At 39.5% G+C, this 23,550-nt stretch overlaps 1 protein-coding gene across 1 annotated transcript in view; it reads right to left on the bottom strand.

The window, feature by feature from the left end:
* Positions 1-23,550, bottom strand: part of LMO7 (LIM domain 7) — a 97,674-nt gene that overhangs the window by 18,573 nt on the left and 55,551 nt on the right. Inside the window, exons 10-18 of the mRNA XM_007446598.1 lie at positions 20,812-20,929; positions 18,559-18,701; positions 16,828-17,254; positions 14,863-15,171; positions 5,575-5,689; positions 4,357-4,518; positions 3,391-3,497; positions 2,140-2,200; positions 151-207 (exon numbers count right to left, since the gene is read on the bottom strand). Of these exons, the coding sequence (XP_007446660.1) occupies positions 151-207; positions 2,140-2,200; positions 3,391-3,497; positions 4,357-4,518; positions 5,575-5,689; positions 14,863-15,171; positions 16,828-17,254; positions 18,559-18,701; positions 20,812-20,929 (1,499 nt within the window). The remainder of the gene's footprint in view (positions 1-150; positions 208-2,139; positions 2,201-3,390; positions 3,498-4,356; positions 4,519-5,574; positions 5,690-14,862; positions 15,172-16,827; positions 17,255-18,558; positions 18,702-20,811; positions 20,930-23,550) is intronic.

The following is a 23,550-nucleotide window of genomic DNA, read 5'->3' as shown; positions in this document are numbered from 1 at the left end:
AGGGAAAGAATGGAAATGGGTTATGTTGCTTGGTCATAATGATGGCCAAATAGAAGAGGCTCAGTGCCCAGCACCACAGACTATCAGGAAAAGAGTGGAGAGTGGGAACAATTCCATGAAAGTACATGAATTGTTAGCTTGGCAGTTTACCTTGTTCAAAAAATTGTGATCGCCTTTTTAAGTTTTTCAAAGAAATAGGTTCAGAGGCTAGTTGAAAAAGACAAACACAAAAAAAAACACATCAATACCATGTCATTCATTTTAATCTCTCACCACTGGAAAACTAAACGATACTTAATACATCTTTCCATTCTGTAGCAATATGATTTTTAAAATGATAAAACTGATTGCCATAGAAGATAGGGATTATTTCAATGCACAAAGACACACATAGTTTTAGTAGTCTATACTACATTCAAATTAGTAAAAGGAACTAATATTTTGATTAATAAATTTAAGCAGGTAGCATCACAGTTTCAAAGTAGCTGAAGTAACATCTTCCGTGCTAGATCACACCCCTTTAGGGAAGTGGAAATTAAAATGTTTTTGCTTAGGTTAATCAATTCAAAATCTTTTCTAGTACAGGAAGAATTGTTTGTAACTAAGATTTTTCATAGTACTAGTGAGTAAAAAAGGAACTAAAAATAATGGGGAGGAGGACAAGAAAATAAATATCCAGAAAACAATTCTAAAAAAAACCCCAAATGCTAAAATTAAAATATTCTTCTAACTAGACTATTTTGCCCTAGTTTCCAAGATCTTATAGCCCCTAACTTTACATAAAGCAAATAGAGTTCAATCACATAAAAAAGAAAAAGAAAATATTCTGACTTCTACAGATCTGCCACAAGATTATGGCAAATGATTATCATACTTCAGTTTATTCATAAAATGTAAATGTAATTATTATTTGACACTAGTTGATATTTACTTATCTAAACAAAACCCTCAAATGACAGGGCCTGTGTATCGCCCCATAGTCACTAACAAGCGCTCTGCTGAGTCACAGACAGAACGGGACCCGCACATCTTAGATTAAAATATCATGAAGGGGCTTCCCTGGTGGCACAGTGGTTGAGAGGCCGCCTGCCGATGCAGGGGACATGGGTTCGTGCCCTGGTCCGGGAGGATCCCACATGCTGCGGAGTGGCTGGACCCGTGAGACATGGCCACTGGGCCTGCGTGTCCAGAGCCTGTGCTCCGCAATAGGAGAGGCCACAACAGTGAGAGGCCCACATACGGCAAAAAAAAAAAAAAATATCATGAAGAAAAAAGCAGTCATGTTCACTTTTAAAAACTCCTTTGACAAAGAATGCAATATCAAACAGTTAAAATATAGTCACTTATAATTATCAGAAATTAAATACATAAATAATCAATAAAGGAAGGGAAATTTATAAACTTGGTTTGATTTTGACATAAGGTATTATGAACTGACAAATGCAGATTCAAAACCACCAAACCACTGAGAAAACCTAGACCTGTGCCTGGCAGTCTAGTTTCATGCTAAGAGAAGCTTCATCCTCTTTGAGTTTCTTCCCCTGCCTATGTGGACCAGATCTTTCTTATTTATTTTGTATGCCTAAGCCATAGCACACAGCATGTGGTAGCTCAATTATTTGTAGATAGACAGCAGAAGGAAGGGAGTGATGACTCCATAATGCAAAATTTCCCTAGATGCTATGTCTGCTTTTTCATTACAGATGGGTACTTCTGCTAACAACTGTTACTGCCACTGGCATTTCCTTATTACTAGCTGCTTCCAGGCTTGTCCCTTTCACAACATAAAAGGGAGAAAGGAAACCTTGTATCTAACTAAGATTCCCTTTGCCAGCACACCATAGCGAGAAGGCTGATGGCCTCGGGAAAACCAGTCTTTCTTATTTGGATTAGACACAGAGGCACTCAAAGCTCCTGGACAGGCTGCCAAAGCTTTGTTTGCAGTTCCTGGACTATTCAACACTGGAACTGAATGCCCTTCCACCTGGCTGCAATTGGATCTGTGTGCTAACCTCTGAGTTTCAACTTGCAGTAGATCAGTTTTGCTTTCACTCACAGATATTAATTTTTATAGTAGCAGAACTTGAGTGCAATGACTTCTCCTATATTATAAATGTAAGCTATAATGGTAATGTTTACCTTTTGATTCAAAAGTATTGCTTTCATCACGAATTCCATTGATTTCCTTTGATTCAGTATTCTAGAAAGGATAAAAATGCCAGTGAACAACATTCTCTCCAATTGGACTTCAAGCTTAAATAATGCATTTCTCATTAGTGAAAATATCTTCTAATGACATGAGTTTTTCACAGTATTGATATATTCTTTACAGCCTTTTACATATAATAGAAACATAATTTTTTCATTGTTCTTCAATATTTGTGGAAGAATTAATGGCCAACTGTAAGCATGAATAGCTTTAAGTTCAATCAGTCGTTAATTTTCCAAGAAACATGATGGGCCAAATAATCAAGGTAGCAGGATCTCCTTATTACATGAAAGGGAGCATCTTGGGATAACAGCCATTATATCTCGGGAGTCAATATAAACACATTTATTTGCAAATTTAAATTTAACTATTACTTTGATAATTAGAAAATTTCTACATTATAATTATTTTAAATCAATTAATGTAACTGTGTATCTCTTAACCACATATGTAAATCTACCCATCACATTCACCCACACAAGGACTAAAACCGCTTCATGAGGTTTTAAAACTGCACACAATTACTGTATCTATTTTACCAGTAAAGACTAAGGAAAGCATAGAAAAGTTAGAGTGTATAATTTTACATAATTAACTACTGCACATTCACAAAGATCTGAGAGAGGGGTATAATGATGAAGGATTGGTAAGAAACACCTGCAGGGACTTCCCTGGTGGTCCAGTGGTTAAGAATCCACCTTCTAGTGCAGGGGATGTGGGTTCGATCCCTGGTCGGGGTGCTAAGATCCCACATGCCACGGGGCAACTGAGCCTGCCCATCACAACTACAGAACCCACGCGCTGCAACGAAGAGCCCACCCGCTGCAACTAAGACCTGACACAGCCATAAATAAATTAAATAAATAAATAAATAAATAAATAAATAAATAAATAAATAAATAAAAATAAATGTATGTTTAAAAAAAAACCCTGCAAAACATCACTATGGGATCTTTTGATTTTTTTCATTCTATAACTATTACTCTAAATTATTAATGAGTAATGCCTTATGATTTTCAAAAATATATTTTATTCTCATTACTATAAATTACCTTATTCAATTATCTGTTTTTAAAACAGCATCAAAATTGTTCAAAGAAAGCAGATTCTTTCCCCCCACAAACACACTTCCTATAGTTGCTTTGCTCTACCCAAATACGCCCACTTCTCGAAATACTTACAGAATTCTGAAGGCTTTCTGAGAAATCAGCTGTGATTGATAGACTTGAAGATTTGTCTGAGCTGTAAATTCCAGAAGTTGCATCAGTCCACTTTGTTTCAGGTGAACCTATAATTTTGGTAGCCATACTGGTGAGATTGAGGGTTTTATGCCGTGTAAATGGCAGGGAAGGCTGGTCTTTGCCCCAGTCTGATTGGCACACGAAGATCAAGAAATGAGTGCACGTAAATGTTGAAGTTGAAAGAACAAAGTTACTGAATGTACATATACAAAATACACACACAGAAGACAAACAAGTCAGATAGTGTGTGAAAGAAATGAGTTTAGGCCTTTTACCAACAGATCACCTTCCAGAAACAGAGGGTTAGAGCGTGTTAATGGTGAAAAGACTGGCAAATTTGCTGAATCTTTCTGTAAACCAGGACTGGGTATTATATTTTGATGTCATAAGTTGGTAGGTCTGGGAAGGCTTAATGCCCTTCCGCATCTAACCTCAACAATTAAGCAACACAATAATGAAATGTACATCGAAAGTTCTTCCCGAATGAACAACTGGGATATTGACCTACTGTGCTCTCTCTTATACCAGTTACAGTCATGATGCTGCAGAGGAAGTGAAACCATGGTGTAATTCTTAATATTCAACACCATCATATGACTTCCAAATGCAGATATAATTACAAGAGCCTTCAGCTGATATGTGCATTCAAAGCCAGTCCAGCATATAAATCAGTCAATAAATAATGCAGAATACAGTAAATTTGCTAGTGAAAAGCTTTCAGATAGAACATCCAAAGAAGCATCATTCAAGACTTGTCTCGACATAACCACAAAACATATTTAAGCCAAAAAATAAAAAAGTGAAACGAAGAGAGAAGAAAATGTTATTGAAGCAAGCTGTTATAACCACTTGCCAAAGACCAGTTCCCAATTTAGAAAGCCAAGCACGGTGGTATAACCAACTCACCAGACTTTCCATAGCGCCTGATATCCATTACTAGGTTTCCAGTTTCCTGAGCATTAGCCATGGTTTCCTCCCACTCTTTTGTGTCCTTATATGAAAACTTAGTGTTGTTGATAGCAATAATTTCATCATCTACCTGTAGCTGAGAAAATTCTGCTGGGCTACCTAAATAAAGCAAAATAAATTAAACTACCAATAAAAAATAAAAACATGTCCTACTAGTCACTGCTTATTTAAATTAAGAGAAAAAATGACTTCTTAATCCCACCTAATCATTTCTCATAGTTTTTCAGGTGCAGAGGAGTCACAGAATTTCTTAAAGTTATCAAATATTTGAGTAGCTACAAAATTACAAAGCAACCAAAGGCATTTTTTAATCCTATAGAATGTATCTTCCTTAACGTTTAAAGGGAAATGATAAACCCATCTGTTCAATAAAATTTCTTTATTAACCTCCTAAGAAGAAACTTTTAAATGATTTTAAAATTAAAAATGTGAAATATATATTCCGCTTTAGCTGAGCTTCCAAAGCCAAATGCACTCTAGAATGGAGAACAAAACAGGGCCGCTTAAAATGGCTTAAAATTACTACTTACCGTTATCTAATTAAAGCAGCCTTGAAATTTCAAAGAAATAACCAGAGTTCACATGCATTTTTATAGAGCTAAAGTATGTAAATGAGGAACTCCTCATAAATACAATAGCTTTCATTTTAATTTTAGGTCTTGTAATATTTTGCTAAGAGTTTCTGGGCTTGATTTGGTGGAGGAGGGGCAGTGCTTCTGTAAAAGTCCCAAAGCATCCTCAGGAGTCCTTGGGCAATAGATGCATTAGGACGCTCAGAAAATATTGATTATATAGCACCTATGTATCCATCACAAACACAAATGATCAGGGAAAGTTCTTTCTGGATCTTCAATTTAGCACTGTTTGTTAGTACTTCCAAATATTAAGCCTAAAATTTTGATAAATGAAGTCTGTAAAAGTCACAAAATTACGACTCTTCGAAACTAAAATTAACGAGGCAAGGTCAAACAATATGTAATTTGTAACTCCAACTATCAGTCTCTGGGAAGAGGATGTGCCCTTCACTTTACTGCTGCATTTTTCACATGTGTTTTCTCCTCCTCTATCAAATAAACTAATTTCTGTGGGGGCTTTTTGAACAGCACAGGACAACAAAGGAGAAGAAACTTCAGTAGAGCCCAATCTATGATTTACCTGCTTCGACTGATGCTACGAAGATCCTGGAAAAATCCCATTTTACTGTAAATCCAAAGTCAAGGCTGTTCCCAGGCGTCTGGTTTATGCTGATTCTCATATCACTGAACTGATCCTGAAAACAAACATGAAACGGTGGGATCAAGTGTCCCTGGCACCCACATGGAGGAAAGTCTATCCGTGAAAGAAGGGAGGCTGCACGCAAGGTACACTTGAATTATTTCATGATAAACCGGAAGCTTCATTCTTTTCCCCTTGGGTTTGGTAAAACCTTCACTTACATAAATATCTCTGAGTTTATTATTTTGCTGCTAAAATCAGGGAAATCTTCATATCCATAGATATTTTTCTTCACGTGCATACTATAAATCAGTTGATTTATATTGATAAAGCTTAGGCTTTTGCCCACCATACAGCTGGGTCTAAGTTACAGACCATTTTTTATAACCCAGGAATGAAGCTGAGTGAGAAGATGTGGGGTGATTGTGTGTGTGTGTGTGTGTGTGTGTGTGTGTACACACACGCACACACACACACACACACACACACACACACAATGGAATTCAGCCATGAGAAAAAGGACATCCTGCCATCTGTGACAATACGGATGAACCTTGAGCACATTATGCTAAGTGAGGTAAGTCAGACAGAGGAAGACAAGTACGTATGATATCACTTATACGTGTAGTCTAAAAGCCAAACTCATAAAACAGGGAGTAAAGTGGTGGTTACCAGGGGATGGGGCTGAGGGGACAGGGCAGATGTTGTTTAAGGGTACAAACTTCCAGTGAATAGTAAATGAGCCCTAGAGATCTAATACACAGTACTGTGAGTATAAACAATATCTGATTATAATGAAATTTGCTAAGAGACTAGAACTTCCAACCACTAAAAAGAAAGAATAATTATGTAATGTGAGAGATGTTAATTATCACTACAACAGCAGTCACATGACAATGTATACGTGTATCAAATTAACATGCTGTACCTTTAAAATTTACACATATCTCAAATACATTGCAATAAAATGGCATCTTTGAAAATGCAAAAAAGATTTAAATCATTTATTTTTAAAATGTCACAATACTTAAACTACCTCCAACATTCAATATATTTAGCCAAATAATTTTGAGGGGTTCATAGACACAAAATTCAGCTACCAGAATCACTCATCTAGGACTGGCACCACCCCCGAATGGGTATCTGAAAGTTTGGCAAGGCATTTTTGCTTGTCCTACTGCTGCATGAAGATCGAGCGGTAAAGGCAGAGCTGCTACATATGCTACAAAATGCAGAACTGGGTCATGCCTGAGGAACCACCAGTAAGATGCCAAGAGGGCCCCACTGAGACACCATGAGCTCCAGGCCACAACCTCCTTGAAGTAACAACAGCCCGCAGGCCCCAGAACTTGGACAACAGGCAGACCTCTATTTTCATCTCCATCCCTACAGTCCACAGCCACAAATTCTCAGTTTCACGGACTTTCTTAGGTCATTTTCCAAAACAAATATTTTAAGTTTTACAGTATAGTATACTAGGTCTGTGGAAATTTTAATTAACTGCCATAATTTACATTTTTTGTTTTGGGTAAACAGCAGACATAAATTTTAGCATGTGTTTCCCAGACTAGTGTTTCCAGTTCTTTGATTCATAATTATCAAGAACTTAGACTTAACTGTTTAAAAAGAAAAATTCTTCCTAAAGCCACTTTATTTTCCAGAAAAAGGCCTATAACTCCTCTATTTTAATTTAGCAGTTAAATCCAGACCTAGGACCAACAGGGCAATTCATAAGTTTTTCTACCTTTAGAACAAGTTTGAAATCTAAGTGACTAAATTCTAAGAAACACTGTGATGTTATATAAGAATTAGAAGGAAGACAAGGAAGGCACTGAATAAAGGATCAAGAACTTACTGTACTGTATGGATATGAGCAATAAGTGTTGTAACAATACACACTTACTCATTTGTTCAACATATATTGTGCATCTATTCTGCATAAAACACTTGGGAAATAAAGATGAATTAGGCATGGTCCTTGCTCTCAAGAAACAATTACTGACTCTTCAAAGTGGGTATGGAATTTTTTAAGAAAAAAATTGTAGCTAATAATATAGAAACGTTTTCATCAGACATCATGTAAAGCAGCTGAAATATGGGAACCCAGATGTAGATAGTGAGAACAGTCATTAATGATCAGCCTGATGGATACCAATCTCCAGAGTATATCAAAACTCTGCTATGAACAGAAAAAATTACTGGTTAGTTCTACTCCTTAACCAAAACCACCACACACTTAAATTAGAGATGACTCAATGAAAATAAACAGTCATCTTCACCACTTTTACCCCACTCTACTCCCCCCGCCAAATTCTGACCTAAAGCCAATTAGGGTGCAGAATCTATTGCTATATAAGGGCACAGAGCAAATGATGGGTTAGAAATTCCAAGACACTAATTGAGGTTTTTTTATCTTGAAGAATAAGAGACAGGATGGAGTTTTAATAAATAGTTTCAAACTACAATAAAGAATACTTTGTGGGAGGGAGCAAGTGAACATTATCCTTTTCCACCAAACATAGGATAAAGAGAATGAGCTTAAGCTCTAGATGGCAGAGTGTCACAATTGTATTAGACCAGAAGAACTGTCCTCCAAAGGACTGCTCTTACCTTGGAGATAAATCTCTACTTGAACAGAATAAAAAGGCAGATAACCACCTCTCTGAAAGAGTTAATAGAGGAGGTCAGCCTTACCGTGGCTACAGCCTGGCAGCCTGTTACGTGGGTCCTGGGAGTGCACACAGGCAAAGGAGAGAGAACCATGTGAGCACTTACAGGACTTTTTCTGTCAATGGCCAGGTGGCCTCAGGCATGTCACTGAGTCTGCCAGAGAATTTTCTCTCACAGTGACATTAATTTTAAAGCTTTCTGTTTTCAAAACCCTATCTTCCAATGCAGACCATCTCCCTCCCACACCACAGAAAGGATTAAAGTAGGTGGTGGCTGTTCAGGGAAAGGGCCCCAGAGGCCCCTCTTGCATGGCCTCCCCGCCATGACAGTCTCTCTGGCATCTCTGTGGAATCCTGGGTTCTTGAATTAAATTATCCTTGAGACTTTTTGCAGGTGAATATATCTATAATTATAGTCAAGCATAAACTATTCAACAATGATTAGGATTTCTACTTCCTTATTTTTCCTTGCAAGATATATGCCATGTGAGTATTCTACAAAGGGCCCATGTTTCAGAAGATGACACTGTGGGAATTTCCTTTTGAACTGGATGGAACCAGGAATATAAATTATTGGGAGAAATCTAGATTCTTGATGACTGATAAAGAACTATCCCACCGTGGTTACAGCTGCCTATTCTGGGAAAGATAAAATACAGTTACCAACATATCAGCATCTAAAATAAAAATAACTTCCCTCAATTTAGGTACAATTTAAACAGAAATATACACTTAAATCCGAGATTTTAAAATAATGACATGGTGATCTGGCATAGCAATGGTAAGATGTACTTTTATGAGATCTGATGAATTAAGATTCTCGTATCAACACAGATGGGAATCAATAAACAACAGGGTCGATCAGATGGCCATTCTCCTCAAACTTTTTCAATTAGATAAACATGTTCCCTTAAAGAAAGCCCACTGAAGTTGATAAAACCAAGTAACACTGAAAGTAGATTCAGGCTGTAAAATCACAAATAACAGAGGAAATATATAATCTTTGATTTTTGTTACACAGCTCTTTAGTTTGTTTTTCCAGGGTCTTAGTGGAACGAGAACACAGTGAGTAGCCCTCAACTCATGGTGCAGCTCTGGCACTGGAGCTGCTCTCCCTCACCAAAGATGGGTCTATACCTACTTGTTTCCCCTCTCCACTATCCGTTCCAAAGAAGCAGGTGGTGTTTCCAGCTCTACCACTTGACTCAACCCATTCCCCAGCCTAGCTCTTACCTACCAAATCCATTTTCGGCCCTCATCCCATCAGGCACTATGAACTATTCTTGCTTACGGGAAACGGTCTTCCAAGTCACCCATTATTCCACTTTCTCCGGCCTTTTTCCTCTATCCCTCTGGCCACCTCTCAGTTTCATTCGTGTGTTTCTCTTTATTCTATTTTCTCTTTGTTGCTCTTCTTCACCCCTAGTCAGTCTCCCACCTTCTTGACCACATGTTTTCCTGAGTCAACTGCATGCATTGTCATCAACTACTATCTACGCCCAACAAACTCAGAATTAAATTCATTATCTTCCTCCCCAAACCTGCTCTTCCACCTCTTGCTTTTCACATGTTGGTTAATCGCATCACTGTCTAACCAGATACCCAAGCTAGAAACATCAGGTTCTTTCTGGGCCTCTTCCTCCTTCCTTCCCCTAAGTGCTCCCCACACAACCTCTACACAATGGTCTCTCAAGCACCACCACACACATGCACTCAATAAAGTGTCAGCAAGTCCACAAGCCATAAATCCATCTGGAACCATCCCATCCTTCCATTCTCCTTCAGGCTCTCATCTTAACTCAGGTCACGGTTTCCCCTCTAAATTGCTGTGGGTCACCTCCTAATCGGCTCTCACGCCTCCAGCCCTTCTTTCCTCCCATCTTGCTCACATCTGCCAGAACTTTAGTTATAGAAAATACCAATTATTATATCATACCCTGTTTTAAAATTGCTGGTAGCTCCGTATTGCCTGCTGGGTAGAGTTTGAAGTCTGCACCTCAGAATTAGATTCAGTTCGGGTAAGTTTTGATAAATATCTACCTTTCCTCAAAATAATTTTAAGAATGATTTTCTCTTTATGAACCAGAAGATATTTCAGTCCATATTGGCTCTAAAATTCTAGAGACATGGCCAAGTTAAATTAAGTCAACATTTGGTGTTTTAAGGCAGTTCTCAAATTTAAGCATGTCACATTTCAAAAAAAATTGGGGTCAGAGAAGTTGCAAATGTGGCCTAGGCATTTAACTAGCCTAGGGTGTGTTACATAACTTTCAACTCTCAAGTATTTCACTGGTGAAAGTGAGGATAATACCATCTACTTTGCTAGGTTATTGAGAGAATTAAATGAAACATTTTAAGAGGTGCTGAGCCACATGGTTGATGCCCAGTAATTATCTTCTTTTTCCCATGGAAACAATGTTATACATGGTAATATATGCTGGTTAGGCAGTTTCCAGATCGACTAAAGAAAACCCTATTTAACTCTCACGCATGTAGCTCTAAAGCTAATAGAACTCGGTCAGCGTTCAATGTGTAATTACAGATCCAGGCACCGTACTAACACTGAGCACAACAGGCTTGCTTCCTACCCTTAGATAGGGTAGGGGTCTAGTGAAGGTGACAAGCAAGTAAAATGCACAGGAGGTAGAGGTGATAAGGTAAACCCTGGGTACTCTTAAAAGAGGTACTCTTGTAGACTTGGGCATTAGGAAGTGTAAAAAGCTTCCTTCCTTCCACATGTATCATCCTATTTCTGGGTTCTGATTTAAAAATCTGGGGCAAAGGTCCTGAAATGTGGATTTGGATGAGATTTGGGTGCAGAGGGCTTGGACGAGACAAAACAAAAGAAAACCCTGTATGCAACACCAACGTGGGGGAAAAGCCACATCTGCGAGGCAGTCGGAGAGGGACGGAGGACTCTGGGAGTCCCACTGCCTCCCCTTGCTCGGGTGCCCCGAGAATTGCCCTGGCAGCCCAGACTGGCAGGGGAGGCCGGGAAAGAAGCAGTACCATAAGAGAAGTCTGTGAGAAAAGGGAAGAGAGAGAAAAACAGAACTCCAGACTAGCAGTGGAGGTGAGAACGAAATTCCTAGGCAGATTTTAAACGAGGTCATTTAAGTTCTTCCCTCATTAAGTCTTTGCTTCTTTATGCCGTGAACTCCCTTCTTACCACAATTTTGTGAGAGGCTCCTAGCCCATCTCTGCCCCCAGATTTCGCCTCCTTAAAATAATTCTATATAGCATCACAGTGCTCACATTCCTAAAACACCCCTTAATCTTAAAGAACCTATAAAGACCTAAATTACCTGCTGAATCAAGTTCATACTTCAGTCTAGTAATCAAGGCCTTGAATGGAATTCAAGTCAGTAAATACTTAAGTGCCAACTACTGGTAAAGGCTATGGAGGGTATAAACAATACCAGAGAAGGAGAAACGAACATATGGAAAAGGAAGCATTCGGTGAATGAAACTTGCAAGGGTAGGAAGTTCAGTTCCAACAAGGGGGAGGCGATCTCTTGATCCATGAAGGAACCGAGCCTCCTGTGCTTTGAAGGAACAGGAGAACTTCAAAATACAGAGATGGGTGAAATGAACATTTTTAAATAGGGCAACAATAAGAATAAAAGTATATATGATGTGTTCATGAAAGTATAGGGTATGTTCCAGAAAAATCAAGCAGTCTCATGTGGCTAGATATCACCTACTTCCGCTCCCTTTCTCACAACACAGGGCAGTGGAAGCAATCTTGAGACAAACTAACTGAGTTCAAATCCTGACTCCACCACTCGGTATGCTGCATGGCCTTGGGCAAGTAACATGACCACTTCATGCCTCCATTTTCATGGCTACAAAACAGCAATAAGAGGGTCACTGTGAGGATTAAATAAAATAATGCCTTGAGAAGCCTGGTTGGCATAGCTGCTACTCGGTAAACATTAGCCGTTTCAGCGCTACAAAGGGAGTTTGGGAACAGTCATGAGAGACCTCGGTGTTCCCCTGAGTGCTTTGAACTTCACTGAACAGACCACAGCATGCCACTGGGGGCTTTGAAGCAGAGAAATTACCCAGTCCAGCCTGGCATCATGCAAATTAATCTGGTGCCAGCCTTGTGTAGAATGCACAAAGACATGACTATTTACAAAGTGTTTGCATGGATGAGGGACAAAGCTGGAATTAGGGTAGCAGAAGCAGGGATAGGAAAGGGTAACAACATCAAGGGAGATGCTGTAGGAAGAAATGAAAGGACCCTGCCAGCACAAGTGTGAGTAAGGAAGAGGACCTGAAGAACCCTCTTCTACAAAGCTACCAAGACGTCTACCTGAAACTAATATCATATTGTAAATCAAGTACACTTCAATTAAAAGAGAAAGACATCGGGCTTCCCTGGTGGCGCAGTGGTTGAGAGTCCGCCTGCCGATGCAGGGGACGCGGGTTCGTGTCCCGGTCCGGGAAGATCCCACATGCCGCGGAGCGGCTGGGCCCGTGAGCCATGGCCGCTGAGCCTGCGCGTCCGGAGCCTGTGCTCCGCAACGGGAGAGGCCACAACAGTGAGAGGCCCGCGTACCGCCAAAAAAAAAACCAACAACAACAAAAAGAGAGAAGACATCTAGATGTTCAGCTAGACACCATTTTCTATTTTTCTGAACTCCTAGAACTAGGTAGTTTGGAGGAGTGTTGCATACGCCCTGGCCGTACTGGTCCTAGCCTGTTCTGTGCATTCCCAGCCCTTTTCCCAAGTCAGTAAGCTCCTTCTCAGTGACAAGAGCAGGGTGATGCTACATAAGCTACTTTCCTTGGAGTGCAGAAGTGGACACACCAAGCAACTCAGGGATAGGCAAGTCACCATATGATATATACATTTGTTCAAGAATTCCAATTGCTCCACTTATTAAGTCAAGCCTAATTTTGCCCGGTAGCATTCCATTTCAAGTTGGGTGACTAAAGAGCATAAATCCACCAATGATAAAACCTGAAACCACGCCATGTTAACTCACATTCCTCTGAACTGCTCTAACCTGGAAGCCACACCCACACCCTCTTTTTCTTAATCCACTGATGCAGCTAGTCAACTGCCACACTGAAGGAGTTACCACCACTGAGCACACAGTACAATAATCAGGCTGTTTCGTGGGATTTGCTATTTGAAAAGACGAAGGCAAACAGGCAAGTCCATAAAAGAAAAGACACCTTGCTTTTCTCTTTATTGTTCATCCACTGGTACCTTATGTTCCCCAAGTATAACAGAGGCTACTGTCCTCATCCACTGAGACTTATGATGCTAATTACGTATTCCCAATTCTTTAAAAGTGAAGTTAAAAAAATAATTTACAACCAATGATTTTAGCACCTGAAGCGACTGGATTTAGATATGTTTGTAAATATACATGGGAAAACTGAAAGAAATATATCTAAATGCTACAGAATATCTCTAAATGATGGGATTACCAAGTCAGTTTTATTATGTATGTTTTCCTGCATTTCCAAGTTTTCTCAAGCACAGAGTACTTTATAATCACAACGAAAAAAAGCTTACTTTAAACTTGTAAAGCTTTCCTGTACTAATAAAAACTAACGATACTAAAATATGCTGTATCATATTTTACACAAAGATATTTCATTAATATAACTTGGGCCGAGTTATATACTTGATGTTGTGCCTTGGGAAAAAAAATACACTTTAGTAAAAGGCATCGGAAAATGCTAGACTAAGCCACAGAACCATAAAAGCATCTCCACACTAAGGGGTTCATACAACTATCAAATTGCTTATTGAAGGTTTTTCTCTAAAAGACGAAGAAGTTTCTTTCTGTTCTCTAGACAAGCAACAACTCTTTAGCCTACGTGTAAAACATAACTAAAAGAACATTCATTACCTAATAATTCTCTTAAAGTCATCTGTGGGATTTTAAGTAGGAAAAACTACAAATGCCCCCGGTCCTTTTTCATCTGATGGTATATTTTATTTGGGCTCCGAATGTTCAAGAACACAATTGTCATACTGTAACTAAGCCTCAATATTCCCCTTAAAAGACAAGGAGTGGTACAAAATTCTAGGCTCCCCAAAGTACAAATTAGTATTGAAAGCCACTAGGATTTTTCATATGGTAGAGAAAGAAGTTCCCCGTCCTTAGTGGCCAGCCCCTCTCATGTGTACCAGTTTCTCCTTGTAGTCAGTTCACTTCCCTGAGAAGGGGCTTTTATTACCCATTTTCTATTAGACCTGCATCTAAAACCTCCTGAGTGACTCCTGCACCCGAACCCGGACTACTGAGTGCTAACGGTGCAAGGCAACAGCTGCTGAAATGGGGAGTAGAGAGCAAAGCCAGCCAACTCCAGGGAGACTGGTCCAAAAAGTCTCCATACACCCATACCACAAGGGTCATCTGGATCCATCAGTTCAGAGTTGGAAGAGATCTACTTCCTCCAAGATCTGTTACAAATAAAATGCAATGTCATTTTCTACATTATCAGCCCAGACTGTAGTGCCTAGAGGTGGTTTCCTGATTTAAATACTTACGTTTCTGGGCAGCAGGTGATTGAAAAGCCTTCCCAAACTCACCTGTGATCTTGAGACCTCTGTCTGTGGTGAGCTTCTCCCTTCTCCAAGCTCAGACGTTAAATCAGGGCTAGATGTTGGAGATAACGTGTCTTTCGAAGTGGCAGCCTGGCCCTGGGAAGGAGATGTGAAGGTGGGTGTAGGAGAGAGCAGCCTCATCACACTTTCTCTGGATGCTGCTGCCTCTCTTTCGCTGGATGACCTGGAAGCAAACTGGCTCGTGTCAGGTCTTTGCACAGAGATGCTGACCGAACTGCTTTGGGTTCTCTTAATGCCTTCTACATCTCCATTGTACTTCCAAGCGTCATCCATCTAAATAGGAAACATCATTTTAAACTTTGTATTCTGTTAGATTTCTATTTAAAAAGCATATACATTAAATTAATACTTTAAAGTAATGAAAGTAATATGTACCTCCCTCAGCAAAGTAACTACTACTAAAAGCTTGGAGCATGTTCTTTCACGCTAACAGATCTGTACATATGAAGTGGTAGGAGTAGTTATTTTTTACAAAAGTGTTTATTTTATAAACAGACCTCTGAAACTTGCTTTGACCATCTACATCACTCCAGGTCCACAGACAGAAATCTAAACTAGATCAACTGAATACTTCACACTATGGATCTCTACAATTTATTCATTTGATATGCATTCAATGTCATTTAAAGTGTACCAAAAATATTGCACATCTCTTTATAACCAGAATGTTTATTTTTATAGCACAGATTCCCAAAAGTAGACTTGCTGGACCAAAGAATATTTTATATATGTAGTATAAAATATAATTTTTATATATATATATATATATCTTTAAAAATTGTAGCAATGCACTTCCAAAGTAATGTATAAGAATGTCTCTGTCCCTGCATCCTTGCCAACACTAGACGTTTTGAATGTTTTAAATCTTTGTCAATCTCATGGGTGAAAAGTTGTACACCTCATTCTTGCTCTAATGAGACTGAACATGCTTCTATATACTTTATGTTACCAACCATTTAAATTCCCTCTCCCTTGAACTATTCATTTCTATATTCACTTTTCTACTGTTTATCTTTCCTTATCAATTTGCATTTTAAATCTTAGGGATATTAAACCTATATATAAAATACATTTTACTAATATTTTTCTGAGCCTATATAAATTGTCTTTTGGACTACATTAATGGTGTCTATCATATAAATTTAATTTTTATGTTGTCAAATATGCCTGTATTTACTTAATATAATGGTCAGCGGTTTTTCTGGCTAGTTTAGGCAGGCTTCCCTCACCTTGAATTTTTTTAATCAAATGTTTTCTATTTTCGAGTTTTAGGATTCCTCACTGGCAGAGGTAAAAGGAATTTGAACACCAATGTGCTCAAGACTGTATTGCTTCCTTTTAAATAATTCAAAATAATACACTCACTTTCAGCCCTGCTTCATTTTCAGGGCAAATGAGTCTATATCCTTTAAAACCCCAACAAAAATATGTATTTTTTGAACCATGAGATACATTTTAATAACTACAATCAAATATATCAAGTTCTAATGAAGTGGGAAATCAGGAAAAATAAAACTTTGTGCATAATCACCTGAAAATATTTAGGTTAAACCACATGAAATTGCTGTTTTGTAGGTCAAAAAGAACCGACTATTGGCAACTTCATACAGTGCAACCTAATACTTTACAAAAGATATATTTGAGAAAATATGACACTAAAAAATAAATGCTCTGCCTTAGAATGTAGATTACTTATTTTTTAAAATGTAGCAGCTCAACTTTCATTGAATTTAAAGTTTAATCAGTTCTGCATCGTTGCTATATTTTAAGCATTAAATGTCTATTGAACCTAAATTGGTAAAAATACAATTGCTTTATATACAAGTTATATACATTTTACCCATCGAGTATCTGCAACTCAAACCTCTGCACAAGTTCACCGGTATTTTGCGCTGGCGAACAGACTAAGTGAAGGATAAACACGTTTACCGTGTAGGATCTCGGGAGTGATGAGATTCCCCTTGACTGAGATCCAAAAGGTCTCGGTGTGACCACAGACGTTAACCTGGCCGCATCAGTTTTCTGGTAACTTCTAGGGAGAGTAGCTGAAACTCGAGTCGACTCCATTTGTCGTGAATGCTGAGAAGACAAAGAGGCTGGGCGTTGTTCTTCCACGGGGCTTTTCGAAGGAAGCTGAATTTCAGCTGTGATAGTAGCCTCTCTTTTTGCAAAAGTTGTAGAATCTTGCTTAGGAATTTCCGTCGGATAAGTGGTTCCCTTCTCTTCTACTCTCTCACTCTGGGAACTTGCTTCTGACATAGTCAGCACAGGGGGAAGCTTTTCTTCATTCACTCCATCATCAGAAGAATACAGTCTCCTCCTCGATGTAATTGTAGACATCTGATTTGGGGATTCCCTTAGCAGAAAGAAACGCCAAAACCACAAAGTTAGGCATTTGACACACAGAGGTGGAGAGACAGGTGTTACTTTGGTCATTAACATAACAAAATGGGTGGGAACAAAAAGACTACTGACTTCATATCATAACACAACATTAAGAGAATGCGAGAATAAATACATGCAAATTTTTTAATGTCACACTAAGAAAGATTAAGAGCTTGACTTTTTTTTCTTAAAGAGGTTAAAAAAAAAGTCCCTGAAGTATATGCAGTTGTAAAGAGACTTTAATAAGAAAATAAGAAAACTTTAATAAGGGATTATTCAAAATTTCATCCACAAGTATATAACGCTTCCAAAATTAACACACTATAATGATAACTAATTGACGACCAATTTGAACCCTCCAGAGATGTGGATTTCTTAACAGGGTTGAGAGTTTTCTTGTACACAGTTTGTAATAGCTTCATAAAAACAGAAGATCACAAAAGACTCAGACTTTCATTAAGATCAAGTTAGTATATAATTTCATACAGCTTGATAGAATTTCCATGGACAATTATTGCAGATTAAAAGTCACCATTCCTGTCTATAGAGAGGCTGATGAAACAGTCTCACGGCTACCATTTAGTAAGGAGTACCTCTCAAGCCAACTGCATTGCATTTAAGTGAATGAAACTGTGTTTACCATTGGCTTCTAGGGGACAAAGGAGCTTGGCTTAATTTCACCTGACAGCACGTTTCCTTTTTGACATTATCCTTAAAGCCTATTTGCCTTCTCCCTGACCTGTAAATATCTCAAGGTTTCACATGGTAACTACTCCACAGGCAAGTATAAATTGGACCTTTATCCTGTTATGTTGCAATGAAAAAAAATAAACCCTCACATTGATGTTTATATAGTCTTCCTTGAAAAATACAATTTTAGTTGCACCACGAAGCCATGAAAAAGAACTTTGCTATACTTTTACACAATTTAGTTAAGAGAGCTGGTTTTATCCGACCATTCCATTCCTAAATTTACTTTAAAAGGAGGAAAAGTTGTTTATTTTCTGCATATATAGCCAATCCTGCATGTGAATATACAATGTAAAATGAAGAAATTACGTACACCACCCTTAAGTACTCATTTCTTTCATTAATCCAAGTCACTACTTATTACAGCAACACACTGCTTTTTCACTGCAGAGCAAAATGCTCGAAGGTTATGCACATTTGATGACAGTTTAATATTGGTGCACATGTACATCTCACTACCCTTACACAAAATATCTACTTCTAACACTGGTATCTCCAACCCCGAGATGCATTCAGCCTCATTACCTGTCCTGCAGCATTTCGTTAAATGTCTTAGATCTTCTCTCAGACTTCTCAAGCGACTGCTTCTCAATCTCTTCCCTCTCTTCTTTTTTCTTCTGCAAATCTGAAGTGTAGCTTTTCCGACGATCTTTCCATTTTGCAAGGTCCTGACAGAAGAAAATCACATCAGCACAGGCACACCTGAATTTCTACACACCCTCTCCAGCAGTGAGAGCGCGCCAGAGGATCCCATTACATCGCTGAAACTATTCACTCCAACTTTGATGCCAAGGTGCCCTAATTTTGCTTTTTATAGCCAGCGTTTCTGTACCAAGCCTTTTATCTCATGTATCTGTCTAAAAGCCCTGACCTAATAAGATAGACCCCATTTTTGTTTTCCCAGGTAGCCTGCCTCACTTGCCCATTTCACAAAGAATGCTAAACGCTTGTAATTAGATGCCAGGTCAGAGAAGATCAGGAACTGTCTCAAATTCATTTCCATCTCACTCCAATAATCTGGCTCTTACACAAAATGACATGTTTCACTAGTCAGACTGGAAGAGAAACGTGCTTGTAAAATGGCTAAAGGTAGAGGCATACATTTAACAAATACTGAGTTCAACCCCTACTTTGAGACAAGGGGGCCACAAACACACAGATGAATAAGGTGCACTTCCCCTCAAGGAACTCTCAGTCTAGAGGGAAAGACAGGTAAATAAAGTTCAGCAATGAGTGTGATAGGATTGCGTGACAGAGCAGGGATCCAAAGGAGAAAGTGCTCAATTCTATCCCAGGCAGGGGAAGGCGGAGTTTGGAAAGGCTTTAATGGGGAAGCCAGCCTCAAGTATGTGATTTCAAAGTGGGTCAACTCCCCATAAGGACAGGGCAGTAAGGAGGATTACACAGGAACAAGTGGACATCTGCTTCCCATACATCCAGGAACCTAAGTCTCACCTAGTTGGGTGACCCCAGGACAATCAACCTAATTCTCCTTTAAAATTAGTCCTAGCAGCCTAAGCTGGTTCTGACACCCAGGGGTGAAGACAGTTTGGATGGTACCAACTTTTCTATGTCATCAAAACAGAGAAATCCCATGCTAAGAACTCCTAGTGGCACTGCAGCCCCAACAGAAGCTCATGTAAGCTTCTCAAACTGAGAGGAACCTCATCCCCAGGGCACATAAAGTAGGTGTGGTTTATGCCCTTTGGGAGCAGACAGGGCCTTTCCTGCTTCAAAAAACAGCCTGAAATCCATAAGAACTATTTTCAGAAAGAACAAAAGCAGTGCACATTAGTCCTACAAGGTAACCAGCATGAATTTTCATCTGACTTAACCTAAGGGATAACCCCTCCATGCCTCTCATTTTCAGCCTCAGTCATCATGTATTTTGGCAAACTGACACTGAATTTCTGTTTCTTGACAATTAAAATGAGTTCCCAAATAAAAGAGGAACTGGAATTTAGAAACGTGACCAAGGCAGAGGTTTCATCTGTGTTATGTAATCTTTAACTGCTTGGAAAATTAAGATTTACTATCTCTAGCCCTTTTGTTTATGCTACCACTCAACCCTCTTACCAAAAGGTTGTCCTCAGACTTCTTTGGGTCTGCTCTGTGTAGTTTATCTATCGTATTTCTTTACACTCCTTTGGTGTAAAACAATTAACGCTTTTTAAAAGGGTAGAGTTCCCTTCTGCCGGGGACAAAACTAAAGGTTAAATCTTTATCCAAATAGACATCTGGATATATGTCAGCGCTGTAAAAACACCTAATTTTGATTCACATTAGATAAGTGCTTTTTCAACCAAAATATTACTGAGTTATAATTCGTATTTCTCCCCAAACCTCCTCCATTAACTCTAAGAACCCTTTCCTCTCTCCCTGCTGATACCCAGTCTCTGGGCTGGACCCTCTGCTCCCCGTTCTCCCTAAACCTTGAGCAAAGTGTTTCCTTTCATGAGCATCGGTAACAGTCACACGCCAAGTTCAACCACCAAAGCAAGTAAACAAGTTACCTATACTGCACGGAAGCAGCTTCTCATTTTTGAGAACTCACAGAAAATATTAGAAGACAAACGGCTTCCATTTTACACAATGGCCTTTAAGATATGTAGCAGTAATAGACCAAAATGGTTAAAACATCCCATTTTCTACAGAACTGAAATCTGGGATAGCAAGGAAAATCGTCCCTTGAGCATACTGACTCTCTTTTTAAAGAAGGAAGAGTCAAACAAATACATCCTCCCTGCCTCCCCATCTCCCAATAAAAATAATACTCACATCCTGCCATTTCTGATCTTGTTCTTTTAACTGTGACTTTATTTTCTGCATCTCCTCGTAACGCAGCTGACGGAAGTTCTGAGCATCCTCTGCGCTGACATCACTCATGGACTTGCTCCTACGACAAAAATACCCATGGTAACCAAGGTTCATGTGACCGGATTTAAGGTAAAACTGGAAGGTTGGGCTTATATTTGGAAATTCCATCTAAAATTCTGCAGTACTACCTAGATGCTTTCGTGATAATATCACAGAAATAGCACTACAGAGATAAATGGTGTTTTTCCAAAACGCAGAAACAAGAGCCTAGCACTCAAGTCAAGCGTGAATTCTTTCACAAAATGGCTAAATGAACCCTGAACAAGTCTGAAAAAATAATCCAATGTTCATATTTAGGTAGTCGATGCAGAAAAAGATTACTTTAGGAAAAAAATAATTATTAGTCCCTAGAATCACCTGTCTTTATTTTTCTATCTCCCCCAGAGATAATCTTTTAAGGTTTGGCTGCCTTTTCTGAGCACTTATTAAATAATTTAACGATTACCTGATATTTTCTCCTCAAGTTCAATACCAGGAATAAATGTGCCACTGCTTCTCAAAGATTCTATAACATCTGCCCCACTATTGCACTGGGCTTGGTCTCAAAGACCACAGGTGGTTTCCAATAGCCAGTTACAATCTAACCTCTATTATAATCCTCTTTTTTGTTAAGGCAGCTTTCATTTTGTCCAGGTGTGACCCCTGCCGTGAGGATGTACTGCGGGTTAGGTCTCAAAGAGCTCAAGCTAGAGTAGTTTGAGCAGAGTGGGGTGCCGCCCATGAGGCACGTGTGCTGTACGCACACAGAAGGGCATGGTGAGCTACACCAGAGAAGGGAGACTGAGGGAGGCCTCCAGGAAAGAGGTGTCAGATCTGAATACTGAGTAGCAGCTAGGAGGAACGAGAGAAGAAGAGAGAGACACAGAGCTTTCAAACGTGGGGTGCCCAAAATGTTCTTTCCTACCAAGCTTTCAGAATTTTTATTTCATTGTAACTGACTCCACTTTTAGTTATTTAAGTAACTCTCCCTCGCCTTCTTGAGCCCCTAAGTTTGCCTTCCCCAAGATTTTGCCATCACCACATTTTTTTAATAACATGCTTGCCCTTAGCCAGCTCAGGAATTCAATTACATTCTCTATGCAAATGACTCCCCCATATCCACGGCCTAGGCCCAGTCTCTCTGAGTCAATTCCAATTGCTTGTTAAATAAACATCTCTGCACGGCCACCGTAAAAGGACCAATGGAAATAATACCTAGAAAGGATTTTGTAAATGGTAACTTACTAAACACATGATAACTGTTGATGTAGCCAAACTCAATTTTGTCTCCAAACCTGCTTTTCCTCTTATCAGTGATGCTACCTGCCCCCAATTACCCACATTTGAAACCGAAGAACCATTTTTCACCTTTCTCTCTCCCTTCTCCCTAGTTATCAAGTCCTCTTATTCAGTGTCTTTTTCTTTCCATTTCTTTTGCCAACACCCTAGATCAGAGCACAGTCAACTCTTACCTAGACTTTTTAAAAAGCTTCTTAAATTATCACCCAGGCTCCAAATCCAGTGAAGGTCTCTCCTGAACTCTTCCCTCCAACTTAGAAACCCTTCACCAGTACATATGCCTTTTAAAATGCCACTCATTCCTCAGGATCCCTGCAAGACTATAGTCTGGTTGGGTGCGTGCAACTTCCTGTTCATTCTCTGCTTAGAAGTCTCACGGGCAACTCATACTTAACTTGACAGACCAAAAACATTGTCTCGCATCTCCCTCATCTCAATAAAAGCCAACTCCATCCTTTCATATTATGGATCAAAGATCTTTAAGTCATGCCAGATTCCTCATTCTCTTATACATAACTGATCCCGTCAGGAAATCCTGTCCCTCTACCTTCTAAATACATCTAGGGGCAACCACTTCTCACCACCTCCACCATTGCCATCCTGATCCAGGCCCTCCTATCTCCTGCCCAGATTATTACAATAATCAGTCTCCCTGCTTCCACCACTTTCTGCACAACAGCGTATTCTCAACATAGCAGCCAGAAGGACCTTTTTTGAAATTGCACTCAGGTCGTGACATAACTCCACTCAGCACCCACCAGTTTCTTCCCATCTCACCTGAGATAAAAGCAGGTTCTTCCAAGACCTTCAAGGTCTGACACTACCTGGCCCCTTGCCTACCTCTCTGCCCTTGTCCTCGCTGAGCTCCCCTTCACACACTCTGTTCCAGCCAACTGGCTTCCCTGCTCAGGCCCACCCTCTTCCCTCCCTGCTCTTAATCTACCTGGAATGCCCTTCAACTGAATATCCACAAGGTTTATCTCTCACTTCCCGTCAGCTGCTTAAATGTTACCTCGGGGGTTTCCTCCCCTGACCACCCTACAAGACGAACTAACGCCCCCGCTCCCCTGACTCACATTATCCCTCGTTTTCTCCATAGCATTTATCACCATCTGAATTGTATGGTTACTTACACATCACCTGCCTCGCCCTGTAAGATTATAAAGCAGGAATTTTGTCTGACTTGTTTGCTGCTGTATCACCAGCGCCTAAAAGAGTGCCCAGCCCCTGGTAGGTGCTCGTAAATGTCCTAATGACCTAGATAATCTTCTCCCACTTTGATAAAGTCTTCCTGCAAAAAGTGATGCTTTAGTTATACCATTCTTGTGGCACTTAACACTCAGCATTATGTCATATGTAGTG

This window comes from Lipotes vexillifer, unplaced genomic scaffold (assembly GCF_000442215.2).
Source record: "Lipotes vexillifer unplaced genomic scaffold, Lipotes_vexillifer_v1.1 scaffold994, whole genome shotgun sequence".
Taxonomy (NCBI): Eukaryota; Metazoa; Chordata; class Mammalia; order Artiodactyla; family Lipotidae; genus Lipotes; species Lipotes vexillifer.
Note: the sequence above shows the minus strand (reverse complement) of the source record. Positions and strands in the feature narration are given on the sequence as shown.